The sequence below is a fragment of the Alternaria viburni genome (genome assembly GCF_023758015.1).
Source record: "Alternaria viburni strain BMP 2772 chromosome Unknown scaffold_30, whole genome shotgun sequence".
Taxonomy (NCBI): domain Eukaryota; kingdom Fungi; phylum Ascomycota; class Dothideomycetes; order Pleosporales; family Pleosporaceae; genus Alternaria; species Alternaria viburni.
This window is the reverse complement of record NW_026055799.1, coordinates 112,792-136,549: the sequence shown is the minus strand read 5'-3', so window position 1 is coordinate 136,549 and position 23,758 is coordinate 112,792. Positions and strand designations below refer to the sequence as shown.

The following is a 23,758-nucleotide window of genomic DNA, read 5'->3' as shown; positions in this document are numbered from 1 at the left end:
TTGCCGTATGGCTTGGGTGGAGACAGCAAGTAAGCTGACGTGACCAACACCTAGCAGTATGCGCTTGGATGCGATCCTTCGGACTTTGGACGGCTGGTTCATATCTGAACGTCGACAACGCATGAAATTTAGCCAGCTACCTCTCGCTCAGTGCGAGCAATGCAGACAAAACCGTGCCAGAACGTCTTCCTCCCAGCGCAGTCAACGCGAAGGCTCTGTTCCGATGAGAGAAAACGCGCGTCATAACTAGACCGGCAAACTACCACGCACGGAAAATAACCACGACGATACAATCGGCCTTCAGCTGTCTCCACAGTTCGCATCGAACAAAGTATCTTACTCCATCGGGCTATTGTTCACGCGCGGAAGCCGCGAAAACAGCTTACGCCAAGACTACTGCCACGCTGGTAGCACCACATCACGATATCTGAGACACATGGCCACGCGGTCTTGCGTTACTTGCGGGAGTATGGGTGAGATGAATGAGATGGAGGGCTATCTCGCCATGCCATAACGTATCCATGTTTTGAGCAAGCGTGGATACGTAGGCATTGGAAGGAGGTTCACGGCGATGAGCTTCACCTAAGAAGCCAAGAAACATCGACACTAGGGAGGGGGTTTGCTTTTGAGGTCTGTGTTGTTGCGGCTGAACAGCTAACAGCCATGCTGGGTACGGAGGGTGTTGGACTCGGGTGGACTGGCGTGACGTCAGCTGACCGGTCACCTTTTTGACCGATACATGCTGCAGCAAAATGGGGAAGTAAGATCTGTGTATACTCCGATGGAATGTCAAAGATCTATACTGAGATTGCGGGTACGCGGATACGCCGTTCTTCGTGCTCCTGTTGTGAAATGGCCTTCGGTTAAGCGCCTACATGGCACCGCCACAGTGTAAGCGCCGGGATCAGGATCGTCGCCTCAACCTGTTTCAGCCTTGCCCAGCATGCCTACGAGGCGCGTAATACGCGCGGTAGGATTAATAAAAAGCACTGCATTCATCATGCCTTCAACAAATCTGCTACTTGCAAAAGGTGGAGTTGACCTTCACAGTATTTGTCTATATCCTTGTTGTCATGAGACGAACACCCATGCACACGTCGCCTTATGATGGCGAACAGGCAGTTGCAGGGGCGTCCTTAACACGTCACTCAGAGCTCTTGTAAGGCGATTTGCATGCAGTATCGAGTTGTATTGACCTTTCGTAGGCCCATGGTCAAGAGATTCTATCCCTACGAATCCGAGAAACATCTTGCTGAAATAACGACAAAGCTGGGTCGCGTGTGCATAGAGTCCACGAACATAGACAGAGATGCGGAAGCGTATTTACGGCGTCGCACGAAGGCCGAGTGAGTAAATCTGATCGCTTTGAAGGGGCGCGTACTAATTTCGTGCAGGTCTCTCGCCAGGAGGTTCTACGGGGGAAATGAACGGAGTATCGCTCAACACGCGGACCAACTTGTTCAAGTGTCTAACGAAGAGTTCTCTTTCTACGAAATCTGTTGCCGCGCATGCCGTGAGTTCGGAAGTACTGAGGTGATCCGCCGAGAGGAATACCACCGAGAGAAACATTTTCGAATTCCGAGGCGAGAAATCAAGCTTTCAAACTTGAGGGAAGACTGCAGCTTTTGTAACATCCTGCGAAAATGCCAGCAACGTTTTGCACCACGTTGTAGGTTGATCAAAATATGCTTCCAAGGAGATAAAAGCGACAAACAGATATGCTTTCAAGAAAGCGTAGAAAATGACAAATGTAGAGACATTCACGTTCAGCTGTACTCAATTGGTAGGTCTGTTATCTCGTTGGAGGGTCTTTGCTGATATTATAACAGAACCTATAGCTGCCATTCGACCGGGCCCCTTCCCGTTCATGAGAGAGTTTGATCAAGATGCTGGTTCACAAGCCTCGATTGATGTCATGAAACAGTGGATTGATCACTGTCAGAAGACACACGATCATGCTCCAACAGGTCATTATCGTGGGCCTTCACGTCTGATCAAGCTGAGTAAGAATGAAGAGCATAAGGCACAGATCTGCTCACCGAGAGTTCCGGTGAAGTTCGCTGCGCTTTCCTATCGTTGGGGAGCAGACGCGAACTCTGCAACCTTGCAAGCCAATGTCAAAGAACGTTACAAGAAGCTGGTAACATCAGACTTTCCTCAAACTCTCCAAGACGCTATTCGCGTTACTAGAGGACTGGGCCTCGAATACCTCTGGATTGATCGGATCTGTATCATCCAAGACGACGATGATGATTGGGCGAGGGAGGCATCAATCATGGCCGACATCTACGAGACTGCATATGTTGTCGTATCAGCCACCGCCACCGAAGATTGCAGAGATGGCTTCTTGAGAAAGAGTTCGAGGCCACCGCTCGTTCTCAAGTACACACAGCCTGGCCAGGGAACCTTTGAAGTGCGAGCAAGACAAATTGAAGGCCACAATTGTGACTGGAAGGCACCGAATATCCACTACGCATTGGATTCACGGGGTTGGTGCTTCCAAGAAAGATATCTAGCCCGCCGCACTATCCACTTCCTGCCCACCGAGATCGTCTTCCAGTGCGAGCTTGAAAGACAATGTGAGTGTGGCGCAGCTAGCAAGGAGGACTTTGACTACAGCGAAGACGACGGACTTGGCACCTTTCTAGACCTGCGGGACGAGCCGAACCTTGACCCCAAGAAATTCTTTTTTGGAGCCGATTGGATGCTAATTGCGTCGGAGTACAGCAAGATGAATCTCACCTATGGAGGCGATTCACTTCCGGCGCTCTCAGGTCTTGCAGCCTCTCTAGCGCACTTGAAGGCTGGCGAATTCATCGCTGGACTTTGGCAGAAAGACATCGTATTCCAACTCGCATGGCACATTAAGCCAAGCCTTGATTACCGGCGCTGGACCTTTCCCGAACACGTTGACGTGCTGGGCCCCACGTTCTCATGGAGCTCGCATGCGCGTCCTGTTGTCAAAGGCCGTGAAGACGCTAAGAGAAATATATGTACTCTGAAAAGCTTCGAGGTTGACCTGGCCACATCCAATCCTTACGGGAAAGTTCGACATGCATCGATCCGCCTCAATGGGCCGGTGGTGCCTGGACGTGACTTGATTTCATGGTACAAGACGTCCGATGACAAGCAAGACACGGCGGACGTGTACCTTGACTCAGGGTTATGTCTCATGGTGCCATTTCTTTACCGAGATGCCAAGAATACTGCGCAATATACGAAGCTCGAAAGGGAGATAGACTGGGATTCTGTGATCTGCTTCGGGCTGTACGAATGCGGAACCTGGGCAGCGATGCAGCTTGATGTTCTCTTACTGCAGCCAAGCAAGACGAGGAAGGGGGACTACGTCAGGATTGGACTTGTTAGCGGCATGTGGAAGCCCTGGTTCTATGATAGGGCCGTGGAGCGTACGATTACCGTAGTCTAGCTAGATAATTCGTAATAGTATTGGCTGGATACTACAACGCGTCCCAGCGAGTCTTATCCACGTTCTCTCCCAGGTCGTCTGCGTCTTCTTCCACCCGTTCTCGACTCATTCGGTGGCTCCTCCTGTGGCGGTGGCACCTCACCCGCAGACCACCTATCCTGCTCGTCCCTCAAGTCGATCCAGCGTTCGTCTATCCCTTTAGCCATTGCCTTGTCTCTCCGTTCTTTGCGTACGACGCTAGCCGTCACACCGCCCTGAACCAACAGCTGCATCCCTATTCCTTCTTCCGTACCTTGCTCATACATACCCAAGTTCATGACTCCACCGTCTGGGTTATAAGATTTGTGAACATCAATGATGTTGTGATGTCGGACCAAGCCGTATGACAGCATGGGATCCGGGTAGGTATCCGCGATGCCGTGGAAAGTAAGACTTTGGACGGCGCCTTCAAGACCGGCATACAAGTTCTGTGACGTGGATGACGGAATGGAAAGACTGTAGACGGGAGAACCTTGCTGCGTGCGTGAAGCAGGGTTGCGGGGTCTGAGGTACAGATTCCAGCCGCCACTTTTCCTCGAACTTTGGCTTTTGCTATCGTCGATGATGATGTTGGTGGCCGAGTCGCGCGGAACCGCTTTGTTTTTTGGTCTGCGACTAGGGGTGGAAATGGTGTGATATGCATGCGAGCCTGATAAGCGCAAGTCGAACACCTTGATCATGCTGTGTAGAGCTACACCTGCTACGAAGCGTTCTCGCCCTTGTGCGGCAAGAGAGTATACTGCCGAATCGTTTGTTGGATCCCAGAAGATCTGTTCGAAGCCGCACGGCGAGCGCATGTCATGCAGCCTAACGATGCCATCGTAGCCGCCAGACAGGAAAGTGTGGCCTGCTTCGGAGGCACCCGGTGATGTGCTGGGTAATGGGAGTATAGAATAAACCGCCGTGTGATTGGAATGCGCTAGGCTCGCGCTGGCCACATTGAAGCGACGCAAAGGCTCTGATACAAAGCCTTCGGGCCCAATGTGGTAGACCTCGATAGGTTCGGCGTGGGGGCCCCATCCAATGGCGACAGCATCATCGCTTATGAACTCGCATGACCATATTTTCCGCTGTGGTTTCCCGTCTAATACGGCCTTTGTTGCGGAAGAGGGCTTGATTGCTTGATCCGAGAAGTTGTGACGATCGATAGGGTAAACCGCTAGCGACGTGTCCGAAAGTGCGGTGGCTAGCAAGGGCGTGCTCGAAGACGATATCGAAAGAGCAGCGATGGCTCGTTTTCTGGTTTCATCAAAGACATCAGGACGGTCAGTATTATAGTTTTGCACCCGCGTCTCTGCAAAATCAGGGCTGACGCTGAGTAGCGATAGCTGGCCTGATGCCGTCCCAAAGACGATGTCTTCGGAGGCTAAATCTCGTTGATGCGGACGGAGCAACTTCAAGTTGACGATGTCGTCGCGACCTTCAGAACTGTCTGGGATCTTATACGTGAACCACGTATTTAAGTGTCTGAACGCGTCGTACCTCCACGTTTGATCAGGCGCCTGGTCGAGCCCATCTTCGCGTTGTCTGATCTTCTCGATGGTCGCACCCGTCTCTTTAGTCCGCATGACAATCTGCGTACCTGCAGACCACGCCAATACTTCTTTTCTTTCTCCCCACGATCCATATATCTCTTCATAGCTGTCAATGCTAGGCTGATAGCCCATTGTCTGGCCCTGTGGACCCCTCCATCTTTCGGCTCGCCAGGTATTCATGCTCATCGTCTTCTCTGTTGGCTCTAAGTATCTCGCGATCAGACCTCTTCGGTCCCAGTTTCGGCATAGTGTTGTCACGCCGTGAACGGCGTTGTAGGCATCCGCGTCCAGACCGCCCAGGCCAAAGCGGCCTCTAAGCAAAGCTTTCCATCCATCGAGCTTTGCAAACTCGCTCAGTCGGCGGCTTGCCAAAGAGAGGTAAAGTAGATCTCGCGGTCGTTCAAGATGGGTCGTTATCAACGAGAGGATCTCATTCGGCAGTGTGTCGATAGTCGCCATGCTGTAGTCGCTCTCCTACACTTTTGCTCAAGGCTTGGACGACGACTAATAATGTAATGTTGATATTTGAAGTGTCGGTAATCAGTAAAATGAGCGCAGTGTCGGCATGGTGGCGTTTATAGGGCTCATGTTTGCTGGGCGGAAAAGTGAATGCCTAGGTGTCTCATCGGACGATGACGACAGAGTTCTCGCTTGGTGGCGTTTGCACTAGCCACATATGAGCCGAAAGGTCTGGGGAGTCATCGATCATGGCGACAACAAGGCCACTTTGTGACTCTTCTTCGTATACTGCACGCCTAATCCGGACGATATCAGCTCAACCCAAAGCGGTTGTGCAGTCAGGAGACAATACCGTTTTGTACCTGACATTGAATTGCGCCGCTCAGCACCCGCGCCGCAAATTAGCCGGCATCCTTCATCAGGGACCGCCACACTACCCGCTGGCCGCGATTCCCCTGGCATCAAAACGCGCTATCGCACCGTTGAGATCACGGCTGCGACTGATGGCTCGTTCTCGCGACGAGGCCGAGCCGTTGTTGTTGGAATCCCGCACTGTCAGCACGCCCTGTTGATCGCGGTGCAACTCTCGCCAGACAGCCCCATCGCGCCCCAAGCTCGCGGTATCTTCTCGGGTCCAGGGCCATCCCTATAAGCAGGCCGTCCATCCACCCCCGCGGACCTGGCGCTGATGACTTCCTTGTTGTGTTCCGTCTTGTGACAATCATCCGCAAGTGCCAACCTTAATCCTGGCTGTTTCTGACTAAATGCGCGGGGTCTCGCGAGCGTTGCCGTCAGTCGCAACGATTCTTGACAGTCAGACACTTGTTCAGCAATCCGGCGCCGCCCAATCGATCCACGACATTTGTTTTGCTGCAACGCGACGCGACGCGACGCTACTGCGCCATGGCGGACGATGAGAAAAGGGTGTTCGCCTTAATTAGCGCCATCGGCACCATTCGCGACCAGCTGCGACAGGACATCGACGGCTTGCGACAGATCCACAACCGTTGGAGAGATAGCAATGGCTCTTCCATCAACCTCATCGCGCAACTAACAGCCTTGAAGTCAAGTCTCGGTAACATCCTGGACTGGCTCAATTATGCTATTAGCGACCTCCATCCACAACTCGTGTCCGACTTGGACGTGCTAGCGCATTCTTGTGGGCTGCTGGTACGCCATGTAGATGCCCTGAATGCGCGTCTGGACTACCGGGACCATGGTGCTGTCGACGTCGCTTCCAAACTAAAATACAGTGTCGCTAGTAGATCTATGGAGCGACTGCAACAGGTCGCCCAACGACAGAATGATGCCGTGAACTTGCTGCTTGCGGCATGTCAATGGTAAGCTGCTAATCCACCCTACGTATAATTGATTCTAATGCCTGTCAGTACCGCCCAAGCGCAGCGAAAGATCCTGCTTCATAAGAGCCGCCAGATCAGAAAGGAAGATGCGGCAAATCTGAGGACCCTCACCCAATCCTCGAAATTAAACGGCGCTTGCATTACAAGCCTTGCGCAATTATCGCGATTCATCCAATGGCTGAGACTATTGTTCCACATGAAGATTGCGCGGAACGATTTCGATGGAACAATCACACCATCGGACGAAGAGTACGAGCATATGGCAGCAATCAACCGGTCTGAAGCAATAGATCGTGCTTTGGAGAGAGAAGCTACTAACCTTCGGCATGAGACTAAGCTGGTCCTTGTAGGCAATCCACAAGGTGGCAAAGAGCTGATAATGCATCAGCTGAAAGTGCAGTTCGCCGAAGGTTATGATAAGACGGAAGAACGATTGAAGTACCGCCCCGCAGTTTACCAAGTTGTAAGATCGCTCATATCGTCGATCACGAATTTACTCACAGAGACCGGCGTTACACTCTCTGCCGAACTGACCCACGACTTCGCGATCTTATTGCACGAGCTGGACGCCAGAGAAGACGGCATATCGTCCGACGCCGTCAAAGCCATCACCAGAATCTGGTCGTGTCCCGAATTCTCCAAACTCTACGTCCGCAACTTCGAAATCGACTTCCCACAGTACGCGCCGTACTTCGCACAAGAAGCCCCGCGCATAGCCGAAAAAGACTACGTCCCCAACGAAGCCGACATAATCCGGCTAACCCGCTCCGGCGGCGGCATCAACGAGACACGCTTCGACTGGGACGAGCTCGACATCCACCTCTTCAACATCAAAGGCTACGTCCCACAACACTTCAAAGAGCGCTGGTACCACCAACTCGAAGACGCCACCGCCGTCATCTTCACCGTCGACGTGTCCCTCTACAACAAACCCAGCCCCGAGCGCCCCTCGGAATCCATCCTCGTCCACGAATTCGAAGGCTTCGAACAATGGGTCAACCGCCCCGGCTTCGCAAACTCAACCATCATCCTCATCCTCAACAACTTCACGCGTTTTGTTAGTAAAATGGCGTATGCGCCGCTGGAAAAACTCTTTCCGGATTACACACGCAATGAATCGGATCCGGAACTCAGTGCAAGACAATACATTCTAAGGCGCTTCAAGAATATGAATCATCAGTCACTGAGCATTTATAGCTTTTGGGTTGATTTGGATTCGTCAGATAATCAGCATTTGTATGGCGCGCTTAAGAAGACGCTGAGTAAGGTTCAGGCGACGAAGGCGCAGGAACGGGCTTGGTGTGAGGGGCTGGAGGCAAGGACGGAGAGTGAGAGGCCGAGTACGAATGGGCTGAGCGTTGCGGTTAGTGACGAGAGGACAAGGAGTCGGAGTGGGGGGAGGAAGAGGTAGGAGGGGGATAGGGTGGGGGGTTGGTAATTTGATGGAGCTTGGATGGGGTGATGGGTTGGTTGGATGCGGTCATTGGGCCGGTGCGCTGAAATGGGATTAAAGACTGGACTGGTTCGATATCTGGGGTCGGGGGAATGGCTCGGTATTTTGCTGTTTGGGGACGGCGTTTCAGGGATTGAAGATACCATGGTGCGGATTATTTGGATAATAGACGTGGAGGAATTGAGCGGAGCAAACCACGCCGTTGCTATTCACATGGAACGTCGTGCATAGATTGGTTATCTCAAATAGATTATATTGTAATGTTTAATACCCATTTAGAACATACTCGCTTCTTGCGGCATTAGGTCGAGTCACAGGACAGTTCGATGCATTCTTTGATTCGCACGTCGATGTTACTTAGTAAAGTTATCGGCGCGGCCGAAATCTCGCTGGCACGTCAACCTAAGGGAAACCTGGACAGGTCTAGAGCCTACATCGACGTTAGGCTACCTAATTTGCAGGTTTTCTTCTTGATGTAGCCTCTAGAGTGTTTAGTTTTTCCCTTGTATGAGGTGCTGGGAGCGTTCTATTACCCGTCTCACAAGTCTCGTAGTTCAATCGTAGGGAGCAGGTGAGCATGTGCGCCGCCTTCGTTCTCACGATCCCACGCCCATCGTTTGGCAAGAGCGGGGTCTAGGGTGCCATCCAGCATCTCCACGACGTAGCGACCGATCGTTGGCATGAATTTCCATCCGTGGAAAGAACCGCCTGTCGCGAGGTAGAGATTCTGAGAATGCGGGTGCGGCGTGATGATGAAGTCTTGGCTTGGTGTCACTGCATCCCTAGATACTATTAGCCCGGTCCGTCATGGTGGTTGCGCCGCGCAACTTACCAGCACACACGATACTCGTCAAACTTGACGTTCTTCCCAGGTTCACCCAGTATGCCGTTCTTGACGAGTTCAAGCCGCTGCTTAAGAGCTTCGTTCGGCTGCCTCTGCGCTTGACCGGGCTCGTTCGGCGGGGAAGAGAACTCTTGACCCGATGCCTCGTGTTTGACGGTGTTCTTATAAGCCTCGTCTCTGCAGAACTTGACGGTGTATGGATCTTTGTTAGACAAGGGTGCTGTCAGTGGCATCACCTCCCCTACATCAGGTCAGTATGAATATGAACGCTGGAATTTGGTCTCCTCACCTCGTGTTGGTAAGACAGAATGTACTGTGACTGGAATCTCGGTATACTGCTGCCCCTTCTTTGGGTCTAGGTTGACGATGCCAGTGACTACTGCTCCAGCGACCAGGCGCCCGTCGACTTGTAGCTCGCCTCTGCTCGGAGCACTGTCGGCGATCAATTTGGCGGTCCCTGCACCAGTAGCGAGGATGATGCGATCTGCTGTGATGTTTTCACCACCTTTCGTTAGAACTCCAGTACATTCTCCATCAGTACCGAAAGTCAATACATCGATGTCAGCTGCGGTATACTTGACTCCTGCCTCGATCGCGGCGTCCGTGTAAGCGGTTAAAGCCTTGGTAGCTTCAGCCCACCCACTGTCTCTGTTCACGAACACTTCGCCGACTTCAGAGAAATCGGTGTGATCGTAGAACGAACCGTACATCTTCTTGAAGCGCTCCGGGCTCGCCATCTCCGCATCAACCTTAACTCCAAGCTTCTCATAGTTTTGCAGCATCTCTTTCCCCAGTTCGGTATTGTCGATGTTGATCATACCGCTTTGGTAGTAAAACCGACTGAAGAGTGGGTCATCTCGCCACAGCTGTATGGCTTCCAACGCCTTCTCCATGTAGAAGATGTCGCCATAGTCTGCGCGAACAACTTTGTTCCAATCCCAGGATGCGGCGAGAGGGCAGGAGTACTGTGTTCGGTCAACCAGTTGTATATGTGCTTCGGGGTACTTCTTGATCAAGTGGTAGGCAGTGGAGACGCCGAAGACTCCAGCCCCGATGATCAGGGTTGATGGCTGCGAGCTCATCGCGCATGGTAGTATCGTAGCGAGTTAGTGAGTGCACTAAAACTTGTGGTTGTGCATGAGTTAATCTAACAGTTCGCATGCTTCATGCATGGTGTTGACGACCAACGTATGAGTCGAAGACGGCAGGAGCGAAAGTGGTGATGACGCACACCCCTGTCATCCCCAGAATCGCGCTAGTCCCCTCAACGCGTCGCGTCGACCAACGCTCCAACGCCCCAACTTATCGATTGCTCCACCCACCCACCATGACGCCCAAGACGCGTTCCAGCAATCAAGATGCCGACTACAAGGTCTACTATTCCAAGAAAGTACCGCAACAGGTTCGCTTTCCACACAAGCGCAAGACTGTGCGCCGGCGCTCGACTCCCGTGCGCGATGGGAAGCGGCAGATGGTCTTCCTGCCGGACAAGATGAGGAGGCAGGGTACTCCTGTTGTTGCCGACTCAGATGAGGACAGCGACACAGATCTGGAGGAGGATTTGGAAGACGGAGGAGTTTCTATCAAGGCTGAGGTGGAAGAAGAAGAAGAAGAGCAGCCTGTGAGGCAGACGAAGCGGAAGGGGAAGAAGAGGAACAGCGATGGGGTGCAGCGGGAAGATGGTGGAGAGAAGGAAACATCGGCACCTACATCTAAACGCCGACGGACGGCAGCCACGCCTAAGAATCCTCGCCGCTCGAGGCGCGTTGAAGCCGGATCCGATGACGACGACACGACAGCTACCAAGACCAACCACGAGCGCACATTACGGCGACAGTCAACAATGACACAACTGGTAGACGGAAGGAAGCCTCTGCCAGACGACGAAGAGCCCAGTTTCAAACCCGTGAAGCAGAGCTCGCGACTGAGTTGGGGTGGACGTGGCAAAAGCGAAGCAAAGAGCGACAGGAAGCAGCGCACGTTAACGCAGATGATACCAGGCATACGGCCGCAGGAGATAATGTCAGATGAGGATCTAGACGAGATATTGAGCGATGTCGAGGCAGAAGACAGGGCTAGTCAGACCTACGGCGATGCTGTTGCGCAGCGCCTGGCCCAACAAGGCTTCTATCGTGTCGAGGGAAATGGCGTTAGCGAGGACAACGGTGCAAATGAAGCTGGAAACGACATGGAGCAGAGCCTCGAGGACGAACACATAAAGAAAGAGCCCACAGGGAATTCTCAGGATACCCCGGAGTTGGTGGTGCAGTCCGTGGAAGACGAGATGGACGAGGACTGCGAAGACAGTTACAAACCCACACAGTTCATCGAAGCGTCTGTCACAAGAACGACCCGCGCGACGAGACGAGGAAACAGACCACGAGTCGCAGACACGGAAGAAGCTTTCTATGCGCCGCAAGGGCAGATCAGAACCCGCAAAGCCCGCTTCAGCCTTTTATCGACTCCAGAGAAACGCCGTATTCGCGAGATTCCCTCCTCTCAGTCACCCGCCGACTCGCCACTATCGACCCAAGTCTCTCCACAAAAGCTACACCGATCCCCTCTCAAGCAACGCTCTGACAACCCAATACTTGTACCAGACACACCTTCGAAACGTAAGCAGGTTACTTTCAAGATGCCTTCGAAAACGCCTATACCACCAACAACACTGAGGAAGTTTGAGAGTACGATCCAAGACTCCGAAGACGAGGATGATGGTGTCATAGAAGAAGACCTGCCTACTGTTGGACGTCACGGGGGTGGGGATGCGCAAGTTTCTTCCGGGCGCCGTGAAGCTGCGACTGGAAAAGCCGTTGGCGCTGATACTCAGGCAGTACTTGACAGGATCGACCAGGCATGTGCCGATGCAAACGGAGAAGAAGTTATGGAGGATACGGCATCATCACAAGAACCAGGCGATCTACCCGAGCTTCGAGGTGACCAAGAACCTTCTCCCGAACTTGGCGATCCGCAAAAGCAGTCGAGTGGCAGATCGTCCTCTACTGTAGTCGAGTCCGTCGCTATCAAGCAGGAGCCCGGATATGACGATGAAGACTACGATGATGACGAAGACGACGACGCAACGATATTGCCCACAGTCCCGTTCAATCGGTCGAATGAAGAGAGGCCAATCAAGACCGAGACCAACGCGAGTAGTGAAGGAGAATTACCTTTACCCGAAGAGCAGCTCCGCTCCACCCCTCCAGTCATCGAAGACCTCAATCAAGAAACCTGTCCATCCACACCGATGGTCATCAACGACGATTCATCGGAAGAAGAAGACGATGCCCCACCACCGGACCCGACTCCTCCACGATCAAGCAAGGCACATACACCGCAGTCCACCTCGAAATCCATCCACCAGTCCGCAGATCTAAACAGCGAATCCATACAAGTCCCCCGTTCCCCATCCCCCGACCACGAAACCCAACAGTCCCACTCCAGCAAAGCCGAACAGCAACTCCACAACGAATGGTTCTCCTACTCCCAATACATAAACGCCCGAGCCCCCGAATCCTCAAGCATGCGCGCCGCCCCCGACGCATTCAGCTACAACGACACGCCGCGCCTCCCCCAACCCACAGCGCCCCATTCAAACCAAAACCACCAACCATCAGGCTACCACCCCTCTCAAGCCACAACCGTGGATGAGATCACACAGCGCACGCCCCGACGGAAGCGTACCCAGCTTTTCTCCAGCACGCATACTACGCCCCATCGTATTGCTAGTTCCCAGCCGAATATCTCGCCGGGGAAACCGCCGCCGCTGTTTATACCGAGTAGTTTCCCCAGTCCGGAGAAGGTCGCGGCCGAGGGGGAGGGGTGGAGTAGTCCTATGTTTGGGATGACGCAGGCGACGCATGCTGCTGGGGGGTGGAGGAGTAGTCAGTGGGCGAGTTTGGAGGATTTTAGTATTCCGCCGATGCCGCCGGGGATGGATGGGGATGATGAATAAAGAGATAACAGGTAAAATCTATTCATTTCTGAATCATGTCCTTGACATGATGCCATCTCTTAAAACACCATAGCCCCACCGTCCACAATGATATCCGTCCCATTAATATACCTCCCCGCATTACTACACAGCAGCACCAACGGCCCCGTAAGCTCCCACGGATGCCCCATCCTCCCCATCGGATTCCTATCATTCCAACTCTTCCTCGCCCTAATCAACCCATCCCCATCATTCAATATCGTGTCCATATACCCCGGGCTCAGACAATTAACCCTAATACCATAGCTACTCCACTCCGCCGCCAAACTCTTCGCCAGCGACAACAGCGCCGTCTTGGAAGAATTATACGCGCATTGCGGCTGTGGGTAGTTCGTGTGATGCGCGGATATACTCGCCGTAAACGTAACACTACCCCCCGTGCCTTGCGCACGGAACTGCTTCGCAACAGCTTGTGCGCAGAGGAATGAGCCGGTAAGATTGATATCGTGGGTGCGCCGCCATTCATCCGCCGCCATCTCAATCGCGTGTGTGCAGCCTACGACGCCGGCGAAACAGCAGAGCATGTCTATGCTGCCCAGTACCTTTACGCTGCTTTCGACGGCTGAAGCAATGGCTTTCTCGTCGCGTACGTCGACTGCTTCGGTTATTATGCGCGCGTGGGGGAACTTGGAGTGCAGTTTCTTGACGCTTTCGAAGGCTTGGTCCGGGTTCATGTCCCAGAGGGCGAGGCCCGTGGCACCGTGTTCGAGGAGGGCGGCTGCGGCTTCGAGGGCGAGGGTTCCGGCGCCGCCGGTGACTGTGGTGGTGGTGGTTAGTATGGTGGTTTAAGGTGGGTGGTGTGTGGATGGAGATGGGGATGGAGATGGGTGAGGTTACCCTAGAGGCGTTCACGTACTGATCGCATTGCCCTTGACCTGGAACCTATACTGCGCTCTTTCTCCGGTGGAGAGGTTCTCTGGTGGTGGTCTAGGTGCTGTGAGAGGGTTGTCGGCTGTTGACAGGGTCATCTCTGGGAGCTGTCGGTTGACGAGCGCGGCGCGGTCTTCTGCGTCTCCTGCCATTTTGATTGGATATTTCGCGACGATGGATTGAATGAGACTTGTGGCGTGTGATCTGGTGAATTGGGGCCTCGAAATGCCGCTTCGGCTCTCTTATGGACGCGTTCGGACGACAGAGGTCCGTTTGTTCGGGTTGTTGGTGGAGCGCGCCCAGCTCGAACATGACGTCGGAAAGGGTCCGCCCCACTGGGTTGCTTTCACCCCACCAGCTCATCAGGAAGGTGTGCCGAGCGCGGGGTTCACTGCGACGGCTCAACCTTCGTGACACAGTGTTGATGTGCGACCATCAAGACCTCATCAATGCGCCTCATCAACCCTTTCATACAATTACGGTATTCAGAGTCAGCCTCCAGAAGTCGCCATGTGCGCATCCGATCCGTTTTAATGATTTAATACAGCGCAAGATGTGGCGCGACTAACCACTACAGGGTGAATTTTTAATCAATATGGTCGCCCAGTACGGGCATTGGCTTTCACACAAGATCCATTCTGACCGCAGACAAATCCTACTTACCTCGAACATGTAACTAATCCAGCAAGACTTGCAACAAACGTCTTTCTCTACACCACGTCACTCAACCTAGGACCAGACCGCAGTCTAAGTCAAAGGCGCACTCTATTCTTTCAACCATGAAGTACTCATCGCAACCAACTCCGTCAACCCTCGAAAGAGACTTCGGACCGGAATGGTCCGACCGCCTTCGCACGACTATTCCCTCCAATTCTGAACTGATGATTGTCGAACAAGAAGCATGGAAGGATCAAGCTCATTGGAGGGACAACGACTCAGCTGCCCCAAGACCTGTTGACCCGTGGAGGCTGATGACTCCACCGGGGACGCCTCGGAAAGAATATAACGATCAAAGAGAAGACGTAGACGATGGCTTTGTACTTCAACACGAGTACGATGCCGCGAGTTGGGCGCTCGTCAAGTACGATCACAATTTCGAACCTTTCGAGAGAGTCAAAGCGCATCGATTGCGCTGCAATCTGGAAACGCAAAGCTTTGCGAAGAAGATCGTGTGGTATGTTTTTTTGGCTGTCCTGCTCCATGGTATTTGGACGCACTGGAACGAGTCGGAGGAGCGCGACAAGTGCGACTGTCATTGCCCGTACTGCACCGCAACCGTCGACTGACGTTTGGGCTTGCTGGAAGGGGTTGGACGAAGTGAGCCAATGTATACTAGAAAGACAGCTCGTCCTCTTCACGCATTTTTGTACGTGCTGGTAGTTTAGAAGACGAAGAAGTCGCAGCATTCGCGTAGAACAAGTTCTTTGATTCACCGCGATGATCCATATATACTGGCTTGAGAGCCACTCCGCCCATCACTGTGCAGCGTGCGATGCAGCTAAGATGCGGGGTCTCCACATCGTACCTTCCGCTAATGATAGCTTGATCTGCATCATGAAAACGTACAACTACTCAGCTGATCAAAGCTTTTTGATCATGAGCGGCAGGTCCGGGGTCTTTTCACACCTCCATTCGCGACCCTTTCAGACCACGTCCAATGGCAGATGAAGACGGTCTAGTGAGACGCGGTACCAAAAGAGCAAGAACGCGGCACGGGTCAGTACGGTCAGAAGCACACCACCTCAACCACGGAATGCTGACGTAGATCTTCCAGCTGCGTCAACTGCAAAGTAAAAAGACGTAAATGCGACGAAACCAAACCCACATGCGGTCGCTGCAGCAGCAAGAACGAAAAATGCACCTGGGCTTCTCGCCTCACCTTCCGGGCCGAGAATGCTCTAGGTGTCGGGCCATCATCGCTGCATCGCTTGCCAGGACGACCGCCTGCACGCTTCAAGATCAAAGATGTGACGGAGGAGGTTATACGCGACTATCAGCATTACGATACAGTGGTGGATGATGTTGGCGTAGCAGATCGATTTGATGATCGGCAGACTCCGCCTTCTACTTCCAACACCATATCGCCAGCGACAGCCGACAACGAGCAGGTACCATCACATCATGCCCCTCCGTATTGGCAGCCGAGCACGGCTTTCTCGGCTGCAGAAGATACTATAAACCCTCTCCAAGAGTCCCAGTATATTCCTTTACCCGCTCCAGGAGACATCGAATCTATCTGGCACAGTCCTGGCACGACTACGTATCTAGACGACAGCGTGTTTCTACCAGGCTCAGCGTATCTCGATGCGCATTCCACGTTTCGGAGTCATTTGATACAGGAAGTGAGATCTAATGTGCCGACTCGAGAAGTTACACCGGATGCTGCGCGTGTTGGACTGGGCTGGGGAGAGTCGCAGGCCAATTACGCTTCAGATGCAGCGAGGCATGTCACGGAAACCTCTCTTGATGCCACACCCATCAATGAGCCAGATACGACGAACATCCCGCCACCCCAGCTGTCCGCGGAGGAAGAGTTTGATCTATGGAAGAACTGGCTCGATGAAGTAGCCCCCTGGATCGATAAATTCGACCCGGAGCGCCACTTCCAACGCACACTACCCATCATGGCACGCTCACACGATCACTTGCGGTATTCCATGCTCGCGCTCTCGGCACGGCAGATAGAGCGGAAGAATAACAGTAAACATACCTCACGAAGTCTAGCTCTCTATCAAACCGCCATTCAACTCGTACTACCACAACTACACACGCGCAGCACGCCCGTGATAGCATCGTGCGTTGTGCTATGTGTACTCGAGATGCTGAGTAGTTCGGCGAAAGCGTGGCATCAGCATCTAGATGGATGTGCGCATTTGCTTGAAGCTGTGGGGATTAATGGGTTCAGCGGCGGTGTGGATCAAGCGCTATTCTGGTGCTTTGCGCGCATGGACGTCTGCGGCGGACTCATCGCGTCGTCTAAAACGCTTATACCGGTGGAGCACTGGCCTACATCAGGAATGGGTCTCGATGCCGACGTGGACCGCTTCCGCTCCGTTGGCGACTACAACGTCTACGCGTGCGAAGCCGTGTATCTCATTGCTCAAATCCTCGACCTGCTGTCTTTCCATTCCAACCTAGCCGGTCGCGTGGGCGCTACACCACGCTCACCCACAGACACAGATGCCGCGTACTCCGCACGCTGGACTCAACTCTGGCACCACATCTCAACATGGTACACCACGCGCCCCGCAGAAATGCTCCCAATCTCCTCCTTCACACCACCTACCTCCCCCTTCCCGCGTCTCCTCTACAGCAACCCCGCCGCCATGTCCGGCAACCAACTCCACCACACCGCCTGCATCTTGATGCTCCGCCACAAACCTCCCAACACCACCGTTACACCTAAACCCAACTCGATCTTCTGGCACGCGAGACAGATCTGTGGGATCTCGATTAGCAATGATGATCATGCTGCTTGGACGAATGCGATTCAGCCGCTGTGGATTGCGGGCCAGTGGATGAGCCATGAGAGTGAGCAGAAGGCTATTTTGCAGCTGCTGGAGAAGATTGAGAGACTTTCGGGGTGGAGTACGAAGTGGAGGGCGGAGGATTTGAGGGAGTTTTGGGGGTAGTGAGGGAGGTGGTGGTGTGAGGCTGGGGTTCAGCCTGGTCTTCTACGGTATGTGTGGTGGCGGTGTTACGCGGAGCCTTGGGCTGTTTGCCGCTGGAGGCGCATTTGATGTCCTCCATACATAGGGCTCCCAATGAGGTCCGGCGTACTTGGATGCAAAGCTCAGCTTTCGAAACTCAGTGTCCAGTCCTGAAAGCCTCTCGTGTTCACGGGCTTGGCGGCATCTTCTGGCCCCCCCTGTTCAGCCTCGTAGCCTGGTCTATCATGTTAAAAGCTTTGCTGTTGCCAGATGTTGCGATGGCCTAATCTATATCGGCATAGCCTTGCTGTAATTCAAATTGGCCGACATGGGCAACAGTTTCGGTTTCCTCAGAGGCGAAAGTGGAAGCGGATTTCAATTCAACGTGGTGGAGGCTTGCAAGGCTGAGGATGTCGATCTCGCTCAGGCTTGTAGCCTAACGTTTGGTGCGGATCAAGACCTGGTCTCGATTGGCAATGTTACGAGGGGAAGAATGGTGCCGCAGCCTGGTATCGCTGGAATTGGAGTAAGTCATGGTGGCAGATCGCAGACATTGTACGCAAGCTAACGTCGCTAGATCTGGATCGCGATGGTACTGTTCTTCGTTGTTGTCGCGATGTCTCTCGTCTTTGTCTTTATCGAGATCTGGTCCAGAGCAGATGTCTCGTGAGTAGCTCGAAGCGATTGCTTGACAAAGCTAACCGTCAACGCAAATAGTCAATTCAGCAGCGCCTTCGCGAGCTTGAGAGATAAGCCCAAAAACAAGACCCCCGGAAATCCAAACGCGGATCCGACATGGAAAGACAGAGTGCGCGCAGCTGGCCGAACGTTCGTTTTGGGTGTTGCAGACACCCAAACCATCTTTGTTGGAGCTTTCCTTCTCGGCTTTGCTGGCCGAAGCAAGTGTAAGCTGACAAGTTACCACTTTACAGTCGCCGTCAGTCAGATGATGATCGCGCTGTCTGTTCTCACCTTCTCCATCGCGCTGGTACGGACGTACTGGCGTAATCCACTTGCAGCCGCTTTTCGATTAATTCTCTCGGTTGGGGCCTTTATCGGTGTCGGATTGACCATCTTCAGGGAAGCCAACTATGCTCCGTATGACGCGCTCAAGCACTCGAGCCAGGACAGCGCCATCCTCCTCCCAGTAGCATGTATGCTGGAAATGGACCTTCGATCAGCAGCAGAAGAGCAAGCGCGTCAGAACCAAGCCAATCTCGGTTTCGGAAACGCAACAGCCTGGCCACCAGAAAGATTCATGTACATCGTCCTCGGCGTCGCTTTCCTCGCCGCCCACATCTCAGTCCCCATCCGCTTCGCCGAATCCAGAGACCGCGCACCGAAAGTCTGGACAGAGAAGCGTGCATTCGTCACATTGATCTACTGGATATTGGTGTTGCTCACACCAATCGTAACGTCGATGTTCTGCTGGTTCCGCGTTTACACAATGCGCGAGTGGGTAGCTGGTTCTGGGTGGATGGAGGATCCGAACACGGAGATGATAGTGTGGGATTCGGGACAGTTGATTGCTATGGGTGTGCTTATTACGGTTATCATGAATGTTCTTACTGAGGCGAAGGAAAGGGAGAAGAAAGACGCGAAGAAGAGGAATGACGGAATGGATGGAGAGGCGGGAGTGGAGTTGCTGCCGACTGCGTATCGTGGGTATGAGTATTAGGGTGACTGATAAATCGTCTCACGCGTGTAGACCATGGTAGAGTATCGCAAGCAAATTGTAGCCGGAAATTGTGACTAGACGACCGATGATGAAGCTCTCTCAGCATCGTGTCGGGGTTTGCGCGTTGTTAGCAGTAAGTCTCGTTTGCGCATGAATTGTGACATTGTGTTGGTGACGGTGAAGAGTGGGCGCGTCGCGATTTCAAAGCGCGATGACGGCACCAGAGTGCACGGACTCTCGGAGGTTGCGGCGATGTCGACCACTGTATGGTTGTCTCCATTACCACGACCATCGCCGCCCGAGACACGCAGAACCCGGTCGAAGGCCTTACGTAGCTTGCGCCTTCTATATACGAATCACGACACCGAGTGCACCTCTTTTCCCACGGATGGGCACACCACCACATCGCCCCCAACTGATCGCTGCCTTGGCGGGTGCCGTGTGCTTTCACTATTACCGTTATACAGCGACATATTCACACCTAATCTAATACTTCCCCTGCAGACCGACCGACCACCGACAACGTCAGAACCTATCTACACATATTTACCCTACACATACACCGATTCGACGTCTCGCACTGGCCTCTTCAACGCCCCGCCACCATGTTCACGAGCTTCACAGGCAACACGCGAAAGGCGCGCCAAGTCAACCTCGGCGGCAAGAAGACGAATCCCTTCGGCCCTCCCGGCTCCGGCGCCGGGTCACAAGCCGCCCTCGACCGCGCACAGCAAGAGCGAGCGCAACGGCAGCGGGAACGAGACACGCTCAATGCGGCCAAGCGGATACAGAAAGTATGGCGGGGTCACTCTGCCAGGAGAGATGTGGCTGACGAGCTGCGGGGCGCATGGGACCGGGTAGAAGAGGCGAATGGCTCTTCGAGGACGGCGACATATGACTCGGAGGAGGAGGCTCTTGCCCAACTACAACGGCTGCTTCGATTCGCATCCTCACGGAGCGATGACGATCTACGACGGATACAGCACTACGCGTCGCGCCAGATGGAGACAGTCAAGAAGTTGGGCATCACATCAAGCGGGCCGTGGCCGTGGGCATATCTAAGGCTGGAGCGCACCCTACTCGTGGCCATAGAGCGGCAGCTTCAGAAGCACGCGCCGATGCAATGGAATCAGGTTGGGGCCTCTCTCAGCGTCTTACAGTTCCTCGCAGACCAGATACCCGCCGAAACGTCCCAAAATGCCGAGCATTACTACCGCACTCTTGCACGCGTCGTGTCCACCTTCACCCCAACACTTGAAACGCAGAGCGAAGGATCGGAAATAAGTGACACCATAGTCAGGGCAGCCCTCTCGCCGATGACGCGGGTGACTGGCTACACACTGGACGCTTATGAGGCTTTCGGTATACACTTCTTGACTCTCCCACTATTAGGCTCGGACTCAACGTCACCACCATTACAAAAGTTCCGCGACTCGCTCGCCGACGCCATCAACTACAAGCTGCTCGCAAATGCACTGGCGACACTTTCCAAGAGAGCAGGGCTGCAAAGCAAATCCGAGCTGAAGAACACATCAAGTAGACTGCGTTTACTAGGAAACTTTATTTATTTCCACCGCTACGCCCACAACTTCGACACTCCCGAAGCCTACGCGGTTCACAAGGACTTTGTAGCCGTCGTATCGGTTCTGTTGAACTCCCTGCCAATCAACATTGTAGATGACGATCATCCAATTGCCGAGCTTTCCGAAGACGACGGTGCCGATCAAGACGCCAGCGCCGTGTCAAATTTCTTGAAAGAGCAAGTCCGCTCCCTGGTACATCAGGAAGGTATTGGAAGTCTTTTGGCCGGATCATCACAGTCAGCGGAAGCTTCAGATGACGAGAAGGTCGAAGAAGCCCGGCAGCTTGCAAACTACGCGCTTGCATTACTTCGCTTCTTCCCTCGTCGCGGTGATGAGATACGAATGTGGCTCTACATCGGCCCATCAGAGGCGTCTGGAAAGAGTGCAAGGAAGCTTCCGGCGATCAAATACTTCTGGGAAGCATCAAAACGATCATCGGTCTTTACCACCATCTTCAGGGACTCGAGGGCAGCTATCGGACTCTTGAAGCCGAAATCTTCAAATCTGAACAACTCTGACCGCCCAGGGACGTCCGGACTGACGCAGCATGGCTTTTGGCAGCCAGCACAACAGCAAGTTGATCGTGACGCAGTCACTACCGACGAATGGCGGGTCATTCTGGTATTCCTCGAACTATATACCTTTGTACTCAAAGTCACCGACGACGAGGAGTTCTTCACCTCGGGGCAAAAAGATATCTACTCGGGCCAGATCCGCGACAGTGGCTTACCTCTAGGCGAGGTGAAGGATTTGACGACTTTCCTAAAGAATTTGGGCTTCACACTTTACTTCAACGCAGTAGACATTACAACCTCGGAAGAGGATATGGGAGGCAACAACAGAAGTCTTAGCTACTTCAACCCTGGGGTTATGGACAACCAAGCCCAGAAAGAGCATGCTGAGCCATCAATAGGTGGTGTCGCAGGCTTGAGGATAGACTACGTGAAAGGGCTGGTTACTGGACTACTTCGTATGGTATACGAACGCGACTCGCGACGCAAGTTCCTGCCTTCGGACCACTGGCTCATGGTCTCGCGCTTTGACATGACAGGGTTTATTCCGGCTGTAGTCGAGGAGGAAGAGTCGCGGCACAAGATCCAGGAGGAAGATGCGGAGGATCTTGACGACCTTGAAGAAGAGGAATTCGACGACACGCCACAACTCATTGGCACAAGTCGCACACAAACACAACGACGCTTGGAGAAGCTACAACGGCAGCAGCGCAAGGCTTCGCGGAGACGGTATCTCCAAGCCGTAGCACCTCGTCTCGAGATCCTGCAGAACATGCCGTTCTTCATACCCTTCACCACTCGTGTTCAGATCTTTCGCGAGTTTGTTAAACTGGATATGATCAAGCGACGAGGATCTGCGGATCCTGAGTTCTGGCGGTTTCGGACTATGCAGCAGCCAAACGCTCGCAGCCAACTCGAGAAACATACGGCACGGATCAGGAGAGAGAACGAGTTCGACGATGCTTTCGAGCAATTCTATGAACTAGGTCAGGGCTTGAAGGAACCAATTCAAATCACCTTTATGGATCAGTTTGGCGCGCCCGAAGCCGGTATTGATGGTGGTGGTGTTACGAAGGAGTTCCTCACCAGCGTCACCAGCCGGGCGTTTATGCCAACTGAGTACATCGACATGTTTGTTGAGAACGACCAACATCTTCTATATCCCAACCCCGCAGCAGTCGAAGAGCACAAAGAGGCACTGCGGCAAGCCGGCATACGCGAGGGTTCTCAAGAGTACCGTGCTCAAATCACTGAGCTGCTTCAACGCTACGAGTTCTTGGGACGCATCATTGGCAAATGTTTGTACGAAGGTATCCTGGTCGACGTCAACTTTGCACCGTTCTTCCTGCGCAAGTGGGCTCTGACAGGTGGCACCGGCTCCGCACCCAACGAATCTGGCTACCGCCCTACCCTCAACGACCTCCGCGATCTAGATGAGGAGCTGTACCAAGGTCTGCACAAGCTCAAGACCTACCCTGGCGACGTCGAAGACTTCTCCCTCAACTTCACCGTCACCGACACCGTCATCGTAGACCACACGACCTCGCCCAAAAAGACCAAAGCCATCACCAAGGACCTGAAGCCCGACGGCTCCAACACCCCCGTCACCAACCAAAACCGCCTCGTCTACATCAGCTACATGGCGCGCCACCGCCTGCAAAACCAACCCTACGCCCAAACCACCGCCTTCCTCCGCGGCCTCAGCACCATGATCCAACCCTCCTGGCTCTCCATGTTCAACCAATCCGAACTCCAGACCCTCATCTCCGGTACCCGCACATCCATCGACATTGAAGACCTGCGCCGCAACACCATCTACGGCGGCACGTATGTCATCGGCGACGACGGGCTTGAGCACCCAACCATCCAACTCTTCTGGAAGGTCATGAAGGAGATGACCGATGATGAGCGCCGTGCGGTGCTGAAGTTTGTGACTAGCACGCCGCGCGCCCCGCTGCTGGGCTTCGGTACGCTGAATCCGAGGTTCAGTATTAGGGATGCGGGGAGGGATCAGGATAGGTTGCCTAGTACGAGCACGTGTGTTAACTTGCTTAAGTTGCCGATGTATGAGGATGAGACGACGCTGAAGGAGAAGTTGCTGTATAGCGTTTTCTCCGGGGCTGGGTTTGATCTGAGTTAGGGGGTTGGGGTGGCGCGTGGCTAAGGTTGTGGAAGTTGATAGATTTGCATAGCATGGTATTAGGAGAGCGATTATGGAATAAAATCGCATGATGCGTGTATATCATTCGACTACAATTTGACCGCCCGTGAACGAGTGAACGAGTGAAGGTTGGTGAGCGCGTTCTGATGCGAAACTCGAATGTGAATGCGATTGTGACGTTCGCCAAGTGAG

General features: G+C 53.5%; 9 protein-coding genes across 9 annotated transcripts; 6 read left to right on the top strand and 3 right to left on the bottom strand.

The window, feature by feature from the left end:
• Positions 1-1,867: 1,867 nt before the first annotated feature.
• On the top strand, positions 1,868-3,427 carry J4E79_010343 (uncharacterized protein; the record flags this gene model as incomplete). The annotated part of the gene is made up of 1 exon (XM_049359182.1): positions 1,868-3,427. The coding sequence occupies one exon, from the start codon at positions 1,868-1,870 to the stop codon at positions 3,425-3,427; it is 1,560 nt and encodes a 519-aa protein (XP_049206267.1).
• Positions 3,428-3,480: 53 nt separating this feature from the next.
• Positions 3,481-5,460, bottom strand: J4E79_010342 (uncharacterized protein; the record flags this gene model as incomplete). Its single annotated transcript, XM_049359181.1, has 1 exon — positions 3,481-5,460. The coding sequence occupies one exon, from the start codon at positions 5,458-5,460 to the stop codon at positions 3,481-3,483; it is 1,980 nt and encodes a 659-aa protein (XP_049206266.1).
• A 903-nt stretch (positions 5,461-6,363) lies between these two features.
• Positions 6,364-8,232, top strand: J4E79_010341 (uncharacterized protein; the record flags this gene model as incomplete). Its single annotated transcript, XM_049359180.1, has 2 exons — positions 6,364-6,800; positions 6,849-8,232. 2 exons carry the CDS (start codon positions 6,364-6,366, stop codon positions 8,230-8,232), a joined length of 1,821 nt encoding a protein of 606 aa, XP_049206265.1.
• Positions 8,233-8,812: 580 nt separating this feature from the next.
• Positions 8,813-10,200, bottom strand: J4E79_010340 (uncharacterized protein; the record flags this gene model as incomplete). The annotated part of the gene is made up of 3 exons (XM_049359179.1): positions 8,813-9,056; positions 9,107-9,320; positions 9,408-10,200. The coding sequence occupies 3 exons, from the start codon at positions 10,198-10,200 to the stop codon at positions 8,813-8,815; spliced, it is 1,251 nt and encodes a 416-aa protein (XP_049206264.1).
• A 245-nt stretch (positions 10,201-10,445) lies between these two features.
• On the top strand, positions 10,446-12,901 carry J4E79_010339 (uncharacterized protein; the record flags this gene model as incomplete). Its single annotated transcript, XM_049359178.1, has 2 exons — positions 10,446-12,798; positions 12,855-12,901. 2 exons carry the CDS (start codon positions 10,446-10,448, stop codon positions 12,899-12,901), a joined length of 2,400 nt encoding a protein of 799 aa, XP_049206263.1.
• A 457-nt stretch (positions 12,902-13,358) lies between these two features.
• On the bottom strand, positions 13,359-14,134 carry J4E79_010338 (uncharacterized protein; the record flags this gene model as incomplete). Its single annotated transcript, XM_049359177.1, has 3 exons — positions 13,359-13,405; positions 13,486-13,869; positions 13,969-14,134. 3 exons carry the CDS (start codon positions 14,132-14,134, stop codon positions 13,359-13,361), a joined length of 597 nt encoding a protein of 198 aa, XP_049206262.1.
• A 1,969-nt stretch (positions 14,135-16,103) lies between these two features.
• Positions 16,104-17,614, top strand: J4E79_010337 (uncharacterized protein; the record flags this gene model as incomplete). The annotated part of the gene is made up of 2 exons (XM_049359176.1): positions 16,104-16,113; positions 16,203-17,614. The coding sequence occupies 2 exons, from the start codon at positions 16,104-16,106 to the stop codon at positions 17,612-17,614; spliced, it is 1,422 nt and encodes a 473-aa protein (XP_049206261.1).
• Positions 17,615-17,960: 346 nt separating this feature from the next.
• J4E79_010336 (uncharacterized protein) lies at positions 17,961-19,310 on the top strand (the record flags this gene model as incomplete). Its single annotated transcript, XM_049359175.1, has 3 exons — positions 17,961-18,158; positions 18,210-18,298; positions 18,350-19,310. The coding sequence occupies 3 exons, from the start codon at positions 17,961-17,963 to the stop codon at positions 19,308-19,310; spliced, it is 1,248 nt and encodes a 415-aa protein (XP_049206260.1).
• A 605-nt stretch (positions 19,311-19,915) lies between these two features.
• J4E79_010335 (uncharacterized protein) lies at positions 19,916-23,545 on the top strand (the record flags this gene model as incomplete). The annotated part of the gene is made up of 1 exon (XM_049359174.1): positions 19,916-23,545. One exon carries the CDS (start codon positions 19,916-19,918, stop codon positions 23,543-23,545), a length of 3,630 nt encoding a protein of 1,209 aa, XP_049206259.1.
• Between the last annotated feature and the right edge of the window lie 213 nt (positions 23,546-23,758).